The 20,468-nt window shown below is 49.0% G+C and overlaps 1 protein-coding gene across 2 annotated transcripts in view; it reads left to right on the top strand.

The window, feature by feature from the left end:
* LOXHD1 (lipoxygenase homology PLAT domains 1) overlaps positions 1–13,062 on the top strand; it is a 176,503-nt gene extending 163,441 nt beyond the window's left edge. For both annotated transcript variants that reach the window (XM_058556571.1, XM_058556570.1), the window contains 3 exons: positions 5,751–5,883; positions 7,258–7,416; positions 12,582–13,062. In XM_058556571.1, coding sequence (XP_058412554.1) covers positions 5,751–5,883; positions 7,258–7,416; positions 12,582–13,062 — 773 coding nt within the window. The remainder of the gene's footprint in view (positions 1–5,750; positions 5,884–7,257; positions 7,417–12,581) is intronic.
* Positions 13,063–20,468: the final 7,406 nt, after the last annotated feature.

Below are 20,468 nucleotides of genomic sequence, written 5' to 3'. Positions count from 1 at the left end.
AGCACTGAGGTCCCTGGGAGCATTAAAACAAGGGCCAATCACCCATTTGTCAAGTTTACTGTATGAGGATTCCTGCCCTAATTCAGAGGTGGACTCCCAGCTTCTGTAATAGCTCTTACTGAGGAGTTACTGGGTGCCCAGTTTGATTTTACTTATTTTTTTATTGAGGTAACATTGGTTTATAACATTACATAAATTTCGGATATACATCATTATATTTCGATTTCTATATAGACTATATCATGTTCACCACCCAAAGACTAATTACCATCCATCACCATATACGTGTGCCCTATCACCCCTTTTGCCCTCCTCCCTTCCCCCTTCCCCTCTGGTAACCACCAGTCTAATCTCTGTATCTATGGGTTTGTTTGTTGTTGTTGTTGTTTTTATCTTCTACTTATGAGTGAAATCATATGGTATTTGACTTTCTCCATCTGATTTATGTTACTTAGCATAACACTCTCAAGGTCCATCCCTGTTGTCACGAATGGCAAGATTTCATCTTTTTTTATAGCTGAATAGTACTCCATTGTGTCTATATACTACATCTTCTTTATCCATTCATCCCTTGATAGGCCCTTAGGTTGTTTCCAGGTCTTGGCTATTGTGAGTAATGCTGCAATGAACATAGAGGTGCATGTATTTTTACGCATTCGTGTTTTCATGATCTTTGGATAAATACCCAGCAGTGGAATAGCTGGATCATATGGTAGTTCTATTCTTAATTTTTTGAGGAATCTCCGTACTATTTTCTATAGTGGCTATACCAGTTTACATTCCCACTAGCAGTATATGAGGGTTCCCTTTCCTCCACATCCTCTCCAACACTTCTTATTCCTTGTCTCGTTAATTATGGCCATTCTGACAGGCACGAGGTGATATCTCCTTGTAGTTTTGATTTGCATTTCTCTAATAATTAGTGATGTTGAACATCTTTTCATGTGCCTGTTGACCATCTGTATATCTTCTTTGGAAAAATGTCTGTTCAGATCCTTTGCCCGTTTTTTAATTGGATTGTTGGTTCCCAGTTTGATTTTAGGTGCCATGAGTGACACACACTGCTTTGTGACCTCTAGTTTATTTGTATTGACCATTGCATGTGTGTTAGTCTCTCTACACTACTGTACGCTCTGGGGTCAGAGACAGCATTATTAGTATTTGTGGCCCTCTGCAGCTCTGTAAGCTTTGGGACTCAGTAGATGCACAATTAATTAGCGCTCAGCAAGTGGAAGACGCAGTCCTTTTCCTTAGGGCCTCACAATCTTGTTAGAGGGAGAAGCTTAAGCCCCATACACAATTGCCAAGATGAGCAATATATGCTCCTCACGCCAGTGGGGTTCAGAGGAGAGATTTGTGAGGTTTGGAGCGTAATCATTGAGTCTCTTTCACAGATTTCCTGCCAAACAGCTGCTAAGACCTGTGGGATTTGGGTTGGCAGGGAGATTGCAGAAGGGAGACAGCACTTATGTTAGTTCCGGAAAGATGTGTGCAGACTGGAGATGGGAAAGCAGGGGTACAGAGCCCAGGAGACAGCCTGGATGGATCTGTCTTTACTAGGAGCCTGCAGAGGGCAGAGCTGTGCACAGGGGGACAGACAGCCACGCCTGTGTCCTGAGATGGAGGTTCAGCCTGGGGAGAGCCGTGGATTAGCTCAAGCCAAACATCCCAACCCCCAGCTACCTTTATTTAACCATCTGACAAATACTTATTGAGCATCTACTAAGTGCCACTGGCCTGTTATGAGTTCTGGGGACACACCAATGAATAGAACAGAGACCCTGCCCTTGTGGCCCTTACATTCAGTGTCTGTGACCCAGAGGCACCTCTGGGCACTCAGCTTGTGAGAACAAACACCCTCTCGCGCTTGAACAGAGCTTCATACGTGGAAAGCACTCCCCATGCCTGTTCTCGTTAGGTCCTCGCAGCCCCACTCCCAGCCCTTGAGCTAGATAGGGTGCAAACTCACACCTCCATATCATGGATAAGAAAAACAAAAAACCAGAAAGCCGAAGCGACACCTCTAAGGCCCAGTCATAACCACTAGGACCCAGGTGACCTGATTCCTAGACCAAGACTCACTGCCCCACGACAGGACGTCTCGTCTTTTTTGGGGCCTGGCTGGTACTCCAGACTGATCGATTGCCCCACCTCACTGAGCCTCCTATTTCCTGCCTTCACCTCCAACTCTTGTTGGCAGTTCCAGAAGCTGCTCCCGACCTTCTGCAAGCATCTGCCTCTGCAGATGATTCCAATGTACAGCCAAAGCTGAAAACCACTGACAATCTTTAAATTATACTGACATCTGGGTCCTATCCCCAGAGATTCTGTTGTAATTGATCCAGGGTAAGGCCTGGACAGTAGGATCGTATGCTCATGTGTGCACGTGCATGCACACACAAACACACATGCATGCACATACACGCACACACACACTTGGGAGGACAAAAATGATCTCTCTTGCCGGGACATCCTCCAGCAGGACCAATGCTTCCCTCTTTACAGCCCTCTTCCTTTTTATTCCCCCGCTCTTGAAGCCCTTTAGGGCTGTTCAGTCAGCCTTGTCTACAACATTTCCAGCCCAACTACAGTCCAGCTTGATGGCCAACTCCCCAGGGCTGGAGGACTCACTGCTTAACCAGGCAGTTCTGTTAGAAAATCCATCTTCATATTCATGTTTTTGAAGCTTCCATCCTTTGGCAGTTCCAATGGGGTCAAACAGAAAATTTCAGGAGTGGTCAGGACTCTTCGTTGCATGTGCCGGCACACCAAACCTAAGCTGGCTCCAGCAAAAAGGGAGTGTGTTGGTTCCCAGAACTTGGAAGTCTCGGATGGAGCTGGCTTGGACTTGGCTGTCTCCAGAGGCCCCAATGGTGTCAGTATGTCTCTGTCTGCCATTTCCTCTCAGCTCTGTTTTTTTCTTTACATCGTGGGAAGATAGCTGTTGGCAACCCCACAGCCTTCTAGCTTAACAGCCTCAGCTAAGCTAGAAAGAGAAAGAGAGCGTCTCCCAGGGGAAGATTCTGAACAGCCAGGCTCAGGACTCTTAGCCCTGTCCAAACCACATGGCAGGAGCTCCCCGGAGTAAGAACAGTCCTGACAACATGAGGTGGGGAAGGTGATCCAGAGCAGTAATTTCCAGACGCCCAATGGAAACCCAACTGTCCTCCTCCTGGCACTCCCCCACAGCATCACATGTCCCTGTGATTCTTGCCTCAAGAAAAACACATGCTTATTCAGCAGCTGCTCACGTGATGCGATATTGGATGTTCTCAGTACATCCTGTATTGCTTGTTCATCTCCTTCTGCAGATGCCATGCCCAAAGCACAGACAATATTTCAAGGGTGGTCTGCTCTCCCACCTCCTGTCCTGCCACTTGAACCACACCTATGCCCCCTGAGCCCACAGTAGCTTTGCCGGTGGCCCCTTCGTGCTGGTGACTTGGAAGGTGGCTGCTGAGCTCCTTTCTCCAGCTAGGCTTGTCCTGTGGATGTGCTGCCCCCACGGGTGAGTCTTACATTGATCCCTTTAGACTGTGCTCACCATTCCTACCTGCACCATTCTTTCAGGTCCCCGATCCTCCTCTGTTTCCTCCCAGCAACCTATCAACAGAGTTGAGAGTTATGCCTTCCACATTTTTATCAAGCCATTGATGAAATGGGAAAGAAGGCAAGGTGAAAATATGCTGATTGAAAGTCCCTCTCAAAAGATGATTGATGCAGCTAGCAACATTTGTTTCTAATCTACCTAGATGTCTTCACTTACAAACCTTACCCTCAGGAGCATCAGGAAAGAATGGGTTACAGTCCATACGCACCATTTCTCACATCTCCTCCTTGAGTTAATCGTAGTGAGCGTGTAGATTCCTAGCATTCCCTGCATCTTCTCAGTGCTGACAAACCATTTCTAGGATCCACTTTGAATTCACAAGTGTGTGGTTTGCAGAATATGCCTTACTTTCTGTTGGGAAAGCAGAATGACAATGGGAGTAGTCCCCTCCCCGTGATGGCTTCCAGTCACAGCGGTGGTTCAGCCCTTTCACGTTCCTGGGCTGGGATCTGTCGGGCCCTGTAAAGCCCACCCTTCTTCAGGTGCTGTGTGCTCTCTATGGGTCTCTTCTCCTATCTATCTATCATTGGCTGCCTGCCCCTTTGCCCAGATTCATTCTACCAGTTTCAGGTAGCAGATATCCTTGAGAGGCGTCACAAAGGCAAAGGGGTTGCTGAGAGGCTGGGATTGACATTGCATTGAGCTGAAGGCATAGCATCCCTTCTTTTAATCATCTTTACTGCATCTCTGAGATAAAGGCACAGAAATAGAGCTATCCCTTTGGATCCAGAATCCCAAACCCTCAACGATTAATTTACTGCTGCAAGAGCTATATGCATGGGGACACTCCAGACAAATATTTGTTGTGTCCTCCTGTGTGCCAGCTCCATCCCCAGCCTGGTCTCTGGGGAGCGAAGCTGGATCACTTGGACTTCACACCCCTCTCACACACCTCAGCATCTTTACGTATGCTCCTCCCTCCTCCTAGAGCATCCCTCTGTTTTCTGCTGATCATAATCATGGCTCTTCTCCAAGGCCAAGCTCAAATGCCACCTCCTCCATGGAGCCCAATCATTCATTAGCCCAATCATTCATTCATTCACTCAACAAATATCTATTGAGTGCCTATGTGCCAGGCACTGTTCTGGGCACTTAGGATCTACCAGTGAGCAAAATGAAGATCCCTGCCCTCACGGAGCTTACGTTCAGGTTGGGGGTGGGGGGATACAATAAAGAATAAAAATAATAGGCAAACTACACAGCACGTTAGAAGGTCCTAGGTGATAAGGGCAAGAGAAAATAATAGAGCACAATAAGGCAGAGCTCCAACGTAGGAGCATGTCTCAGTGCTGCAGGAACAGCGCGGAAGCAGAGGGGCTGGAGTGAGCAAGGGAGAAAGTCCGAGGAGATGAGGAGGTAATGGGAGCCAGATTTTCCTCTTGCCCCATGCTACTTTGGCCCTTAATTGCAAGGTTTCTGACATTGCAATTCTGACATTCTGACATTCTGTCCTACGGTAGAGTCAGTGTTTGTGTCTGGGGCTAGAGATCGAGTTCTAGTGTCACCCAGAGTCTAGGCCAGTCCTGACACTTGGCACCACATTACAAATGTCTGGTGAATGAGTGCGGACCTGCTTGAGGAAACTGCAGGGGAGGGAGGTTGTGATGCTGAGCGTGACACCAGAGTGAGAGCGGACACAAAAAGGGGAGCGGGACTGCTTGCTAGAGAGACTTGAGGCTCTTCTGGAGTCCTGCCTGCCTGGGTCTTTTCCCTCCCTTTTCTGTAGCTGGGCCCCACCTCTCCTCCCTTCTCTTTGCATATGCTCTCTGCTTTGATTCTCAAGGACTCTTCCATCCCTGAGAGCCAGGCCCCAGCATCTCTCTGAAAACTCATCCTCTCCTCCTACTTCCTGGAGGCAGCAGCAGCTGGTTCTTCACTCTCAGCAGCTCCCATGTTCCCATCAGCTCCCATGTTCACCATGCAAAGAGGTTGCTTCTATAAATAAAATGAGAATGAACATTTTGGCCCCCAAATTGGGGCAGGTTTTATTTATAGCACCTTGAGGCAACTTTAACCTACCCACTCCAGGCCGTGGTCTAACATCCAACGTAGGACCTGGAGGGAGTGGCCATTGTGTTCCCGGCCTGGTGGTGGATGCTGCTGCCCCTCTGCTGACCCTCTCCCACCTTCTCCACTGCAGCCTACGAGATTGTCATAGAAACGGGCAATGGAGGCGAAACCAGGGAGAACGTCTGGCTCATCCTGGAGGGCAGGAAGAACCGATCCAAAGAGTTTCTCGTGGAAAATTCTTCCAGGCAGCGGGCCTTTAGGAAGTAGGAAGAGGGGTGCCCACAGGGGAATGGGTGAGGTGGGTAAGGGAGAGACCCCAAGAATCAAGTACCTTGGTGGGGACCATAAATATATATATGAGCCTAAACCCCAAGTACTTATTGAATACCTACTGCGTGCCGGTCCTGTGCGAGTTCCTAGGGATGAAACAGGAGATTGATAAAAGAGAAAGGAGGGGACTGCCATTTAAAGAGAACCCACTCTAAGAGACTAGAACTTAATTATTCCAACCACTAAAAAGAAAGGATAATTATGTAACGTGATACAGTTGCTAATTATTGCTACAGTGGCAATCATAGTGTGGTATATAAATGTATCAAAATAACATGTTTTACACCTTAAATTTACACAATGTTATATGTCAAATATATTTCAATTAAAAAAAGTTAATGGAAAGCTACAGCAAAAATGAATTAATTAATTAAAGAGAGCCCACTATGCAGCAGGGCTGGGACTCACTGCAGATGTTACCCTGTGCCTGTGCAGACAGGGAGCTCACGGTCTAGTTGAAAAGGAAGATATTTATCCATAAAGTTGCAAAAGAATCATAGAAGATAGCACAGAACTAAGTTCTAGGTAGAAGGAGGGAGGGAGGAGAGCATCTCTAAGATACTTTACAGGAAAATCAAAATTGGGTCTCATATGAAGGTGCCTCTAGTCACCATTCCCGCTTGCTGGACACAGACTGGGGAATCTCACATCCTCCACATCAGAGCCGCCTCTGAACTTCTCAGATGCCCACTTCACCTCCCTACTCCCTCCAGAACTGCTTAAATAACTTTCCTCCTCCCATAACCCCACTATACCTTTTATTCAAACTCCGTCTCCATCGGGATGAAGTCTGAACCTCTTAGACTGGCACTTACAGACCACCAGAGACTGCCACACCCCCACCTTCTTTTCCACTGCCATTTCCCTTGCTGAACTCAAAGTCCACCCAAGCCAGCACTCCCCCAAAAATGTCTGTGCCTCCACAGCCCACTGTTCTCATCCCATGACTTTGCCGAGTCAAGCCCACATCAGAGGACTCCTCCCTTCCTCCTGTCCTTGCACGCTGTGAATCCCACCACCCTCCCCAGCCCAATGTCCAGGGCCCCACCCTCCTCCTGGCTCCACCTGATGTTACCATTCATTGGTGCTGGGACCAGGCAGCCAGCAGGGCCTTGTAATGGTTGTGATTGTCTTCTTTCAAAACTAGACTGAACCCCTCAAGGAATGGAGGCCTGACATCAAGTCTTGCTTGCCATTCTATCAGTATCCCTCGGATCAGTCCTGGAATGCAGTGGGCACTCAATAAATCCTTACGTCCTTCAGTGGGCATGGGCGGCTCTCATTGGCCATACCTTTGTGTTCTGCAGGGGAACCACAGACACGTTCGAGTTTGACAGTGTCTACTTGGGGGACATTGCCTCCCTCTGCGTGGGCCACCTCGCCAGGGAGGATCGGTTCATCCCCAAGAGAGAGCTGGTCTGGCATGTCAAGACCATCACCATCACAGAGATGGAATACGGCAATGTGTATGTACCGTCCTCCCGCCCTCTCTCCTGGGACGTCCCACTCCCTCAGCGGGGAGGGACTGAGGCTGGACCATGGGCAAGATGGCAGCATGCAGGAAGGTGTCCTCTTAAAGACCAAGGTCACCTCACTCAGGAGGTTTATGAGGCAGGAAGGGAGGAGGCAGCTGTGCAGTTCTGGAGCTGTCTGAACCCTAGGCCTATCCCCAGAGACGGGGACTACACCAGATGACCTTGGCTGCTCCAGCCTTTTAACCCAGGGATGCTTCCTTGGAAGAATGCTGAGAAAGACAGGCAGTAGAGACTTTCCTTACCCTCCCCTCCCGTTACTGTATAATGACCAAGAAATCCAGGTTTGAAGCTCGCTGTTTCCTCAGTCATAGTCAAAGCCCTCCATCCGGGTGGGCAGGGTAGGGACCAGAGACCAGCTAGGGTAATCCCAGGGCCCCCTGCCTCTGAGGACCCCAGACAAAGAGATTTGCACTTCCCCCACCAGAGCCTTCTGGGAACTCGGGCATTTCTGGAGGATTAAAAGTTTTAGTTACATGGGTAACAGTTCACAGCCATCAGGTTGTCTAATTAAAACCACTTGGTAACCACATTGGAAGCCTGAAAGAGCCCTGAGGCTCTGGAAGCAGGAAAGGCGCTGAGAAAGAACCAGGAGAGTTAGAAGGGGAAGCCGAGGGCAGTGCTTGTCTTAGGGGGAGTAGGCCAGAGGAGAGAGCGAGAGCCCAGTTGTACAAGTCCCAGGTCCAGCCTGCTGCTGCTTGCTGGGGCGTCCCCCCCAGAACTGCTGCCAGCCCCTCATCATCCCCCTCATGCCCCCTCCAGGGGCTGGCCCTGCTCATGGCAACACCTTTCATGATAAGCACACCAGACAGAAGAAGCAGCCAGGTGCAGGCAAGCCCAGGTGGGTCCCTCGGCTGCAGGCTGCAGCCTTCAGGAGCCCAAGCTTCTCAAAGCAATGTCTGTCCATGCTTGACCTGCCACCTGCAGGCTCCCTCAAATTTCTCACGCTGGCCAGGCTTCCCCTTTGGGAATTGGGCAAGAGAGGGTTCTGACTTCTGAACTTCCATCTTAGCCAGCTCGGACTGCCATAACAAAATACCATTGACTGGGTGGCTCAAACAACAGACATTTTGTCTCACAGTTCTGGAGGCTGGAAGGGCGAGATCAGGGTGCCAGCATGGTTGGGTTCTCTCTTCCTGGCTTGCTGGTCCTCACACAGCAGAGAGGGAGCTCTGGTGTCTCTTCTTCTTCTTATAAGGGTGCTAATCCCATCATGAGGGCCCCACCGTCATGGCCTCATCTAAACCTAATTACCTCCCAAGGCGCCATCTCCAAATGTCATTACATTGGGGGTTAGAGCTTCAACATACGGATTTGAGGGGAAATGATTCAGTCCACAGCAACTTCCCTCTTGGACTGCCATGTTGTTTGTTGCTCTTTTAAAGAAAAACCAGCTGGGGCACGATAAACCTCTAGGAGTTGCTGGGTGTGGCTGCTAGGAGCAGTACTGGTGAGGACTTGAGAGCTGGGACACAGAAGGCCCAGAAGAGTTACCGATTCACCTCGCAAGCCAGGGCCAGGTCAGAGCCCCTTCTGCAACCCGGTACTGCCTCCCAACCACCGGGAACATGGCTGCTGATACTGCTCCTCTGCAAACCCCCAAATAAACAAAACAAAATGCTACAATATAATACAATAATAAAATCATCACCACTTGAGTTAGCTTTAAACTGACGACATTGGCTGTGAGAGAGAGAGAGAGCCAAAGACCTCAGCACCCCCTGGCACCTTCCAGTCTCAGGAAGAAGGGGACGTGAAGGCCCAGCCCTCGAACTTCCCACCCCACAATCCTGGGGCCGCGTTGTAGGATTTCTCATTCAGTGGAAGGAAGACGCTACTCCAAGCATCTTCTCCTACACCCTCAAGAGTGTGGCTGCTTGTCAGTGTGTCACTAGGGCTGGAGAGGGAGGAAGGGATGTCCTTGGGGTGGGGGCTCTTCCCAAAGGGAAGAGGGTGCAGGAAGTCCAGACTCCTGGATACTAGGGCTGTCACCTGGTCAGCTGTGTGGCTTCAGGCAATAGTCCATCACCTCTCTGTGCCTCAGTCTCTCCTTTTGGGAGGAGAGCTGGATGCTCTCTAGAGTCTGGCTGCGGGGAAGGATGGCAGGGTTCCAGCCGGGAAGCTTGCAGAAGTCATGATCCAGCCCACCTGCCTGTGCAGGTCTCAAGCCTATGGGCTCTGATGGATGAGAACCTGTCTCCCTCCAGAAATATTGCCTCCATCCAGAAGGGAGACTGTGCAGGTGTGTTTCATCATTGTGGTTATTTATATGTCACCGTTCTAGAACGCACTTACATTCTGCCATTATAAAAACCACTCACATAGCACTGTATATGTTTCCACGGTTCCTTTCCAACCACCATGTTAACCATAATATTTGGGTTTCTGTGAAATACAAATGAATTCATTCTCAATCTCTTATAAACACAATAATCTCCAATTTTCATCTTCCAACCTTTTCCAGTTCTGACTCCTCTTCTGCAATGTGCATTACCTTCTGACCAGTTCTTCGTTGTTAGTATCCTCAGGATTTTGGTGGGAGGACACACAGAGGAACTTTTATTCCTTTTGTTAAAAGCAAAAACAGGTTTATTATTTTATCGCAATATCATATATAATACATAATCATTATAAAAATTCAAATAATACAAAAAAGTGTATACAGGAAAGTAAAAATTTTCTAAAGTCCTACCCATCAGAGACGGCCAACATGAGCATCTGGTGACCCCATTCTCTCTGACAATTTTTAAATATCTCACATCCATACTGTTCACAGAAATGAGATCATATCATCCAGGTTTTTATATATATTTTATTTCTTTTTGTTCATTATTCTCTGCTTTTGCCTTTATTCTTGCTGATGACCCTACGCCCATTTCCACAACGGCCTGGCGTGTGTCCTTCCACAGCTAGAGTCTTGACTCCACAAAGCGCAGAGGTCCCACATTCTGGCGATCTTATAAATTATGTCTATTAGAAAACATTTCCTTATAGCGACACCAGGGAATATTTTTCAGCGGTTAAGAATAATGGATTAAATATGTACCGGATGACTTGGAGCAGTTCCCAGGAAGTGTTGTTGAGTGAGGAAAGCAAGATATGGGAAGATGCCATTTTGTACGGGGAACACTAACATCCCGTGTATATCTGTGTCTATGCAGGTCTGTGCAGGGTTGGGTGAAATGGAGGGAAATTTGGCAAGATACACGCGCCACTGTTACATGGGTTATCTGAGGTGACGGCGGGATGCTGAAGTGGAGAGGCGAGAGAGAAAAGGAGATAGAGAGCCAAGCAAAAGGAAAAGAAAAAGAGCTCATTTAGAAAATCGTGCATGTGATCACATGATTTGTGCATTTATATAGAATTATGTATATAAGTGGGCATTTGCATAAAGAAATATGTTTTAAGAGAATTTTTAAACAAAGAACGCGAGTGTATCCCCCTCTAAGAAAGTGTGATATGTAACAACAATCCAGATTTATCAAGTGATAAGTTGGAGGACGACAGATCTCAAAACAGAATAAGGAATTCCTTCGAAGTGTCTTTAAATGGCTGGTTTTTCAGGTGGCCAGGCAGGCTGGCTCTGGGTCCTGGCTCTGGGTCACCTTGGCAGTGACTTCTCTTCTCCAAGCCTTAGTTTCCCCTTCTGTGAAATGGGGGGATGACGCTTACATTTCGGGGCTGTTGTGGGAGTTAATGAGATGCAAGAATACAAAGCCCTGGCATTTAGTAAGCACACAGAAAACCGAGTTCTTTTTGCTGTTATGAATTTTCATCTAAAATTGGGCTTGATTTTGCAGCACTAGGCACGCCCTTTCAGGGCTGCATCCTTGAAGTCATCAGCCAGTGCCAGGATTGCTTATTTCCAAAGCTATTGAAATATTAGTGATTTAGAGTGGGAAGAAACCACAGCAGTTGTTCAGCCCAAATCTTTAGTGTTGCCAATGGGAAAATCAAGGCCCAGGTTAGGGGTGTGACTTGCCCAAGGACACAAAGGCAGTAGGTGGCAGGGCTGGGCAGACCCCAAGCCCCATCACACCCTACGCAGCATTTTCCCACCGTGCCCTCTGACTTCCTCCTTGATAGTTATTGGACTCACTGCCATGACCCAGAGGCTAAAATTGGGGGGGTGTGGGGTTGGGGTAGAGAGGGGACTTTTTGGTCCAAGACCATTTATCTTGGCCTTGGACTTACTTCTGCTTATGGTAGCTTCTTCAGTAGAGGACTTTCTCTTACCCCTTGTACTTTCCATGAGCACATGTATGTGCATGCACACACATGTGCGTGCACACACACACACACTCTCTCTCTCATAGTTCAACTCAGCCAAGTTCAAGGGATTTGAGAGCACACATTCTGTAGTTATGTTTCCCCTTGGCTTTGCCTGGGATTGTCACTCTGGATCCTGCAGCTGCCTCTGAAGGTGACAACACTGGGTAAAAACATTCTTAAGTCCCTTTGAAAGAGCAAAGGGATCAGCATGGTGGCGTGGAATGAGCTTAGAGGGGAAGGTCAGAAAGGTAAACACTGGGAGGAGGGTCAGATCATGTAGGGTCTTGCAGCCCTTGTAAGGTAGTGGTTTTTACTTAACCTGGAAAGCCACCGGAGGGTTCTGAGCAGAGGAATGACATTCTTGGGCTTACATGTCCACAGAGTCACTTGGCTGCTGTGTAGAGAATTGACCGCGGGTGGCAGGAAGCAGGGACACCAGCTAGGAGGCTGATATATTCCAGGTGGAAGATGGTGGTGACTTGGAGCAGAGGGGCAGCAAGGCAAATACTGAGAGACTGGATAGTTCTTCAAGGAGGCTGAATCTAGATCTGTTTTAAAGACAGGGTCAATGCAATTGGCTGGTGGATTGGATCTAGAGTGTGAGGGGAAAAGTAAAACGAGACTCAAGAAGCAACTGGAAGGATGGAGATGCCACTCACCGCAAATTTTAAGATAAAGAACCCATCCTCACATTTTAATGCAGACATTTCCAGCCAATATCCTGTCACCTGGGGAAGGAATCATTTATGGATGACCAGGGGTCCTGGGGGAGGGCATGACCCTTGGCTGGTGTCCACTGAGCTTCCTCCTTCCTTTTCCCTGCCCAGGTATTTCTTCAACTGCGACTGCCTCATCCCCCTCAAGAGGAAGAGGAAGTACTTCAAGGTATTCGAGGTTACCAAGACGACGGAGAGCTTTGCCAGCAAGGTCCAGAGCCTGGTGCCCGTCAAGTATGAGGTCATTGTGACAACAGGCTACGAGCCCGGGGCGGGCACAGACGCCAACATCTTCATGACCATCTTTGGGGCCAATGGGGACACAGGCAAGCGGGAGCTGAAGCAGAAAATGCACAACCTCTTCGAGCGGGGCAGCACCGACCGCTTCTTCCTGGAGACGCTGGAGCTGGGCGAGCTGCGCAAGGTGCGCCTGGAACACGACAGTAGTGGCTACTACTCGGGCTGGCTGGTGGAGAAGGTGGAGGTCACCAACACCAGCACCGGAGTGGCCACCATCTTCAACTGCGGCAGGTGGCTGGACAAGAAGCGGGGGGACGGGCTCACCTGGAGAGACCTCTTTCCTTCTGTCTAAGGGGCTGGAGGCTCTGACTACACCTTCCTGCCCCAACCTTGGCTGTCAACAGTCATTTCCTAAAGCCTCCTAGAGCTGGGACTGGGGGCCAGAAGGGTGGCATGTGGCACTGTGGACCAGAAATTCATGGTCGTTCGGAGTCCACTGTGGGTAACCATTTGCGGGGGCCTGCCCCTTCCCAGTCTCCTGGACCTACAGGAATCCATCAACGTGTGTCATAATCCCTGGCTGCACCAAAATAACTTTTTGCATTTTCTTTTTCAATTATAGTGGTGACCAGGCTGAGACTTGCTACTGGATGTGGATGGGAAATTGGGGCTTCACCCAGGGGATGGAAGTGGGGAAGAAGAGGCCATCAAGATGGTGTATTTTAAGCAAAAACTAATTAACACCTTTTTCCCAAAAAAGCTGGGCTAATTAAATTATCACCAACCACACCCCACAAAGAACTCATCTTGGCATCTGCTCACTAAGAAATGCATCCTTTTTTCCAGTTTCAATAAATCCAGTGGCAAACAGAGAAAACATTAGGAGGAAGTGTTTCAGCTGGGGGGATTTATGAGCCTGTGAAAAGGTACATGATCCTCTTCAACACTTTATAAAGAATGCATCACCAGGTGCCCACTGGTTGCCCCAGCCTGTGATAACGCAGTCGAGACCCGGAGACCTGAGCAGAAGGTGATGGGGACAGGGCCTGGAAAGCCTGGTTACTGCTGCACTCAGGCTGGGAGGGGAGGAGGGGGCATCAGGGTTATTTATCATGTATCACCTGTGGCTCTCTGTGGGCAATGTGGACTGAGAGCTGCCCTCAAGGGGAACGTGACCTTGATGGAGAGGCAGCAGGAAAACCACACACTCACGTGCATGCACATGCGTGTGCATACACACTTACCCTCCTCACTGATAGACAGTCACAAAGGGATCAGGCAGCCAAATTCAGCACCTGACTTCTGATTTTCCTGCAGGGGGTGGACTGAGTGGGAAGGCGAGGCTGCCGTTGGAAGCGCAGCTTCGGAGGCAGCCTGCCCCTGCCTGGGCTTGTGTCCCTGCTCCGCCTCTCACCCGCTGGGAGACCTTGGCACGTTTTATTTCATGTCTCGGGCCTCAGTTTCCTCATCTGTCAAACAGAGAGAATGATAATACCTACCTCTTAGGTTATTATGAGGACTAAATGAGTTAATATGCGGACAGTTTTAATCCAGCACCTGTGGTGAAGGGTGAGTGTGTCCATCGTGTCGAACAAGCAGGACTCAAGGGGGCTGGGGTGGGGATGGGAGGAGAAATAATCATTAAACAGCTTTATTTGTATCTTTTCCGTGAAACTGGTTCTTCCCCTGTCCCCAAAGAAAATTTAGGAAAGGCTCTCAATTTTTCTAGACTCTCTTAGGTCATAACAAGTCCAACAACCACTCTAAGTCACAAAGTCCATCTCAATTCTGTAATTTAAATGTCCAGCTCCAATATAAAGGCCAAAATGTCACACTTAGAATTGAGTCTCCTCCCATCCCCTAGCTCATTCCTGTCACAGGCGAGAACCTAAATGAGGGAGGAGTGCGTGTGTGTGAGTGTGTGAGTGTGCACGTGTGTGAGCCACATGTGCGTGTGTGAGTGTGGGGCCAGCTTCACCTTTTTCTCCACCTTGCACTTTTACCCCTGCTCCCCCTTCCTGCTGATACCATTTCCCACTCTTCCTGGGAAGGGAGGAGAGGTGAAGGGAGCTGGCAGCTTCCTCTTGGAGGGGTGCTGTGTGGTAAGGGTCTTGTTTTCTGGACTGGCGGGTGTTTGGACCCCTCCTCTCGCCTGCACTTGGGTGGGCTCTTTCTCAGTCCCTTCATCGCTCCACTCTGTCTTCTTGTTTAGCATCTAAGACCCATTATAAGAGGTCCTTCCACATCCTTTGCTCTGACAAACTGGGCACTCAGGCCACACATCTCTGCCGTCAGCAGCCGGCCAGCCATCTCTCATCCCTGTGATTTCTCTGGATGGGGCAGGGCACTGTGTGCCCTGAGGTGGACAGGGCATCCTGTCCAAATGAGGTGGACACATCCCTCTCTCCAAATAGCCCTGTTGAAGCCCCAGTCGCTAGCCTTGGATAAAAGAAGGGGGTACTCCCAGCCCACCCACAGCTCTTTCTGAATGTCCTGTCCTCGTATCTATGGCCCCTTTCTCAGCCTCTCTATCTTCTGTCATAATCTGGAGGAGGATGGTCAGTTCAAAGTTCAAAACAGTTGTCTGCCATGCCCTCTGGCAAGTGCTGTGTGGTCTCACTGAGGAAGGTAGCATCTACTGTCTTGGTGATCCAGCCAAAATTGGTACAGGAGGAGCCTCATATTATCATTGTATTGCTGATGTGTTCAATAAATGTCTGCTTGCTCTTGTTGGGATAGGGCAGGCCTGGTTTGATGACATACTCCATGACCTTAGCCAACGTTCCTTCCATCCTTACCTGCCCTGCCTCCTCTGCTTTCCTCACAGGGGACTTGTCAAGATCTGATGAAACTACTGCTGTGAAAGCCCCATAAAAACTGTCATACCTTTGGTTCATTTAGGTGCACTTTGTTACCCACAGGGCACCTCCCACTCCCCACCTGGTTCCCCAAGTTCCCAGGACCTGGGCCATCTCTATTGTGGGCAAGTTACCCATGGCTCCATGCCCAGCGTGTTACCCTCCAGCAATGCCACAGATACTGTCCTCTTTGCTGTGCCTCTGCTAGGACTGTCCCGTCTACTTGAAGTCTCTTTGCCACCCATCCACCCCCCCATCCTACCATGTTATGAGGCCCCATGCTAGTCCAGTCTCCCTGCTATATAGGAACGGAAACTCAGGACCCGAGTGGGTCTCTGACCCACTGAGGGTCCTATAGGGGCAAAGCTGGACTTGAACTAGGCTTCTGATGCCCTTCACACTCTGTAGAGGAGGTGGGAGGTGATGTGCATGGTGGTAGAGAGAGGGATAGCAAGGGGGACAGGGAGTCTTGCAGAATTCAACATCTGTCAAGTTTCATCTCCACAGCCCAGCTTCTTTGGGCTGGGTACTGCCTTTCCTTAAGGGCTACTGGGGCCCTTGGTGAGTTATATTGTTCGTACCCTACAGTCCTCCTTCCTCCACCCACGCTGTGCCGAGACTATAGGCGAATAGGGAGAACTGCTTACAAGATTGTTGGGCAGAAGAGTGGAAAAGGCTGACCCCCTGCTGCATTCTGCTCTCAGCTGGCTGCTGCACCCATGCCTGCCCTCTACCCTGAGGAAGGAATGAGGGGTGTTTTCTCCAAATCTCACCCCATCTGCCCCTGGTCTGGGCTTTACCTTTCAATTCCCATCTCTTCCTTGCAGGCAATCACAGGAATACCCCTCTTGGCGAGGGCAGAAAGCAAAGCTGAGATTCAAGTGAAGCAAGCAAGAAGCCCAGGGTGCAAAGTTTAAGGAAGCACTCAGCCTCGGGCTCGTGCAAAGTCAGGGCTGGCACCTGAGAGTGAGGCCTCCTTAAATGTTGCACTCAAGGCACCTCGCTTGCCTCACCCTAGTCTTGGCCCTAGCAGAAAGATATTCTTCTACCTGTAGCTCCCACAATGCTCTGTACCCCAACAGTCCTAATTTCGAGGCTGAGACCCAACAACTGGCCATGGTGACAGTGATCAAACCCCTTCTCTTGGGAAGGTCCCTCCTGAACCAGTCTTACTCCAATGCCCTGCTGCTGACATAGCCCGTGGTCATTGCTGGGACGGTGGGCCACGGGCAGGGGTGCTGGAGTGTCACCTCTCCTCCGGCCAAGACAGAGCCCCTCACTAGGGCTCAGCGGGAAGAAAATAAAGGAAGGAAAGGTTTCTCCCTCCCCCAGCACCTCCCTTCTAGTTCCTGCAGTCCTTGCCAGAGCTGCTCATTCCCTCTCCAAACCCCCATGGCACTGACAGCTCACATTGTTAGAAAGTTCTTCCTTATAAGGATGGCTTCTTGAGCGACAAGGTTTTATATCAGCTCCATCTTCCCTCTCCTGATTTAGAGACAAGTCTTCATTAAAGAATATTTGGAGAGAACCTTAATTGTATTGCTTTCCAGTAACTGCTAACAAAGTATTTGCAAATAAATATCCCTGGGGGTCTACATCAAAGAAAAGATGAGACTCATTTGCAATTAGCACAAGCTATTTACATACAAACTGTTGCACCAAGTCTAAAAAATACTTTTGCTCTTAAGTAGTTTAAGCGAAAGCCTTCCAATCTTATTTTCTCAGCTCTTTGGCTGAACAACACTTTTCTTCCAAGATTTTGATAAAAGTAAACACCCCAGTTCAGATACACCCCTTCTGAGTTCTGATTATGTGGATTCCAAGTGGAGGAGGTCAGAAGTACTATGGATGCCCCACTTCCTGAAGACTCCTAGTGCTGTATGTCCATCCTGAACAGGGACCCCCATTACTTCTCGGCCCCTTGGCAGAGCGTGGCACCAGGTGTCAACCACTCGCAGATACCCAAATGCCCTGAGACAGGGCAAGATAAGGGGGCTTAAGAGGACCAGTAGGGGAACCTCAGCCTTGGACATTGGAAGTAAATAGAACCTACAGGAAAGAAGGAGGTTTGGGACAGATGGGTCTGGAGAGTGAATGACTTTTTAAGGGAGGAAAGAGCATTTTAGCCTTACATTTAAAAGGGGAAGGTTGAGGAGCCACACCTGGATGGTGGGGGAGGCGGTGTTGCTTACGAGATGGAGGGAAGATGGTTCTGTACTTCCACTCTACAGGCCTCAATGTGGCTTTTCTTCTAGAATCTCTGCTGAATGCGGGAAAAACTATCATGAAGCAGTCATTCCAGAAGTCTTGGTTTTGAGGCCTCTGCCACCAACTCTCCTACTGGACAGGCAGTTGCTGGAAGTTGACCATAGCCTGGGATGGCAAGAGGGGAAGAGTAGACATTGATGGGGCCTGGGAAACTCTCTACGAAAAGGAAGGGGAGGGGAGAACGAGAGGACCAAGGAGAAGGACTGTGGAAAGCAGGGATTTTTTAAAAAAAAATCATCATCATCATAGTTAATATTCATACAGTGCTTACTATGTTCCAGACACGTGTTAATTGCTTCACACATATTAGCTCAATAAATCCTCATAAAGACCTACAAGGCAGGTGCTATTATTATCCAGTTTTAAAGATGAGGAAACTGAAATACAGAGAGTTTAAGTAACTCCCCAAAGTCACACGGCTGGCAGGTGGCATAGGAAGCCCAAGGGCAGGGCTTTTCCTCAAGGGAAATGTTAGATGGAAGCTCAAAATACAACACAGATGAAGGAACGGCTGCTCCATCTGGTTGTGGGGACAAGGGGGAGGTTCCCAGACAGAAGGTGCTCAGCACTGCAGGGCAAGTGTGGGGAAGGAGTGTTATTTGCCGAAGATAAGGCTGCTGAATAGGGCATGCCACCTAGGGCAAAGGGGAGTGGGGAGAGGAAAATGCCCTGGCAAGAGGAGGTTCTTGTCTCCTACTTCCCAGGAGCGGTACGGGCTTCTCAGGAATGGAGAGTGCTGGGGGGAAGCCGAGAACAAGAAGCGAGGTGTCCTATTGCACGTGATGGGTGCTGGGTTGCTGGGGGATGGGGGGTGCTCCTGGGAGACTTCCAAGAGGCCTGGGGGTGAGGTGAGGCTAGTGTGATGGTTAACTTTATATGTCAACCTGACTGGCCACAGGGTGCCCAGATTAAACATCATTTCTGAGTGTGTCTGTGAGGGTATTTCCAGATGAGATGAGCATCTGAGTTAGTGGACTCAGTAAAGTAGATGCCCTCCCCGAAGTGGGTGGGCATCGTCCAATGCCTTCAGGGCCTGAATAGAAGAGAAAGCAGAGGAAGGGAGAATTTGTCCCCTTCCTACCTGCCTGCTGGAGCTGGACATCGGTCTTCTCCTGCTGTTGGACTGGGCTTTACACCATCGGCTCCCTGGTTCTCAGGACTTGGACTCAGACTGGAACTATGCTGCCAGCCTTCCTGGGCCTCCAGCTAGCAGACGGCAGATTGTGGGACTGCTCAGCCCCCACAATCACGTGAGCCAATTCTTCTTAATAATAAATCTCCTTTTGGTTGTGTTTGTCTGGAGAGCATTGACTACTGCAGACAGACGCTGTTCCTCCTAACCTCCTGGGGGTCTTCATGGTGACTGGGAGTCACAGGGTTTAAGCAGAGTGGGAGCCTGGATGTTTTCTGAGAAATCTCTTTCCTCCTGGGCACTGAGATGGGAAGGTTGAGGGATGGGAGTGGAGATGAGGAAGGCTGCCCTTTGCCCATGTGTTGTGGGGGGCACAAAATTGGGGCAAGAGAATTACTCCTTCCACCCCTCTCCCCCCATGTGAAAGTCACCCAGGCCTTTCCTCGCAGGGTCACCTCCAGTGTAAGTGTAAACAGAGATTAAATGGACAAGGATAACAGAGGGAGGCAGGGCCTATAAATAGAGACCTGTGGAATGTTGGAGCTGGAAGAGCCTAGTCTACCATTCGCATTGTTACGGTTGGCAAAACCAGGGAAGGGGAGTATCTTTCCCACGTCCACAGACTGGTTAGTGGTGGGGCAAGGACTAAGGAGCCCTGGTCATGGATGGTAGGAGACGTAGATGGAAATACGTGGAAAGCTACAGACGGCGTTTAGGATCATCTCACTTAAAGAAGAACTAGGGATTTAAACATTCAGTAACCTAATGTAAACTATGGACTTTAGTTAATAATAATGTATCAATATTGGCTCATCAATTGTAACAAATGTACCACATTAAGGCAAGATATTAATAATTGGAGAAACTGGGGGTGGTAGCAAGAGAGTATATGGGAATTCTCTGTACTTTCTGTTCATTTCTCAGTAAACCTAAAACTGCTCTAAAAAAATCCAATACTTAAAAAAAAGTTCATTAATATGGGTTCTGTCCACAGTTTATGAAAGAAAGCCATCTTTCAGTTCACTGACCCCCACACTAAGAACAGACTCAAGACAACACAGAGAATCTGAGTTTGGGCTCTTACAAAGGAATAAGAAATCCACACCAACTGTGGAAGATCAAATTCCTTCTCTCCTACAGAGAAACTGAGGGGCCCTCCCGTTCAAAACAAGAGGTTACATTTGAAATTGATCAAAAGTGGGAAATTTCCCATTTAAGACCCATAAACTAAAGTTTAAGGAACAGGTTAATTAGATGAATGGTCCACAATATGGAACTGATTCTTTGAGCGATAAAGAGGTAAAAGAGAATAATAGATAAGAGAGGAGGAGGAGATGGAATGGGCAGAGGAAGAGGAGGATGAGAAGGAAGAGGAGGGGGTGAGGGGAGAGGGAAACAGGTGAAAGACAGGGCGAGAGGATGAGGAAAAAGGGTGGGGAACAGGTCTGTAAGAGGCTTTCTCCAGACTTGCCCTGGGTCTGCATAGAAATAAGCACCCTG

The sequence above is a fragment of the Diceros bicornis genome, chromosome 16, assembly GCF_020826845.1.
Source record: "Diceros bicornis minor isolate mBicDic1 chromosome 16, mDicBic1.mat.cur, whole genome shotgun sequence".
In the NCBI taxonomy this organism is placed as follows: Eukaryota; Metazoa; Chordata; class Mammalia; order Perissodactyla; family Rhinocerotidae; genus Diceros; species Diceros bicornis.
This window is presented reverse-complemented; position numbering and strand designations above follow the sequence as displayed.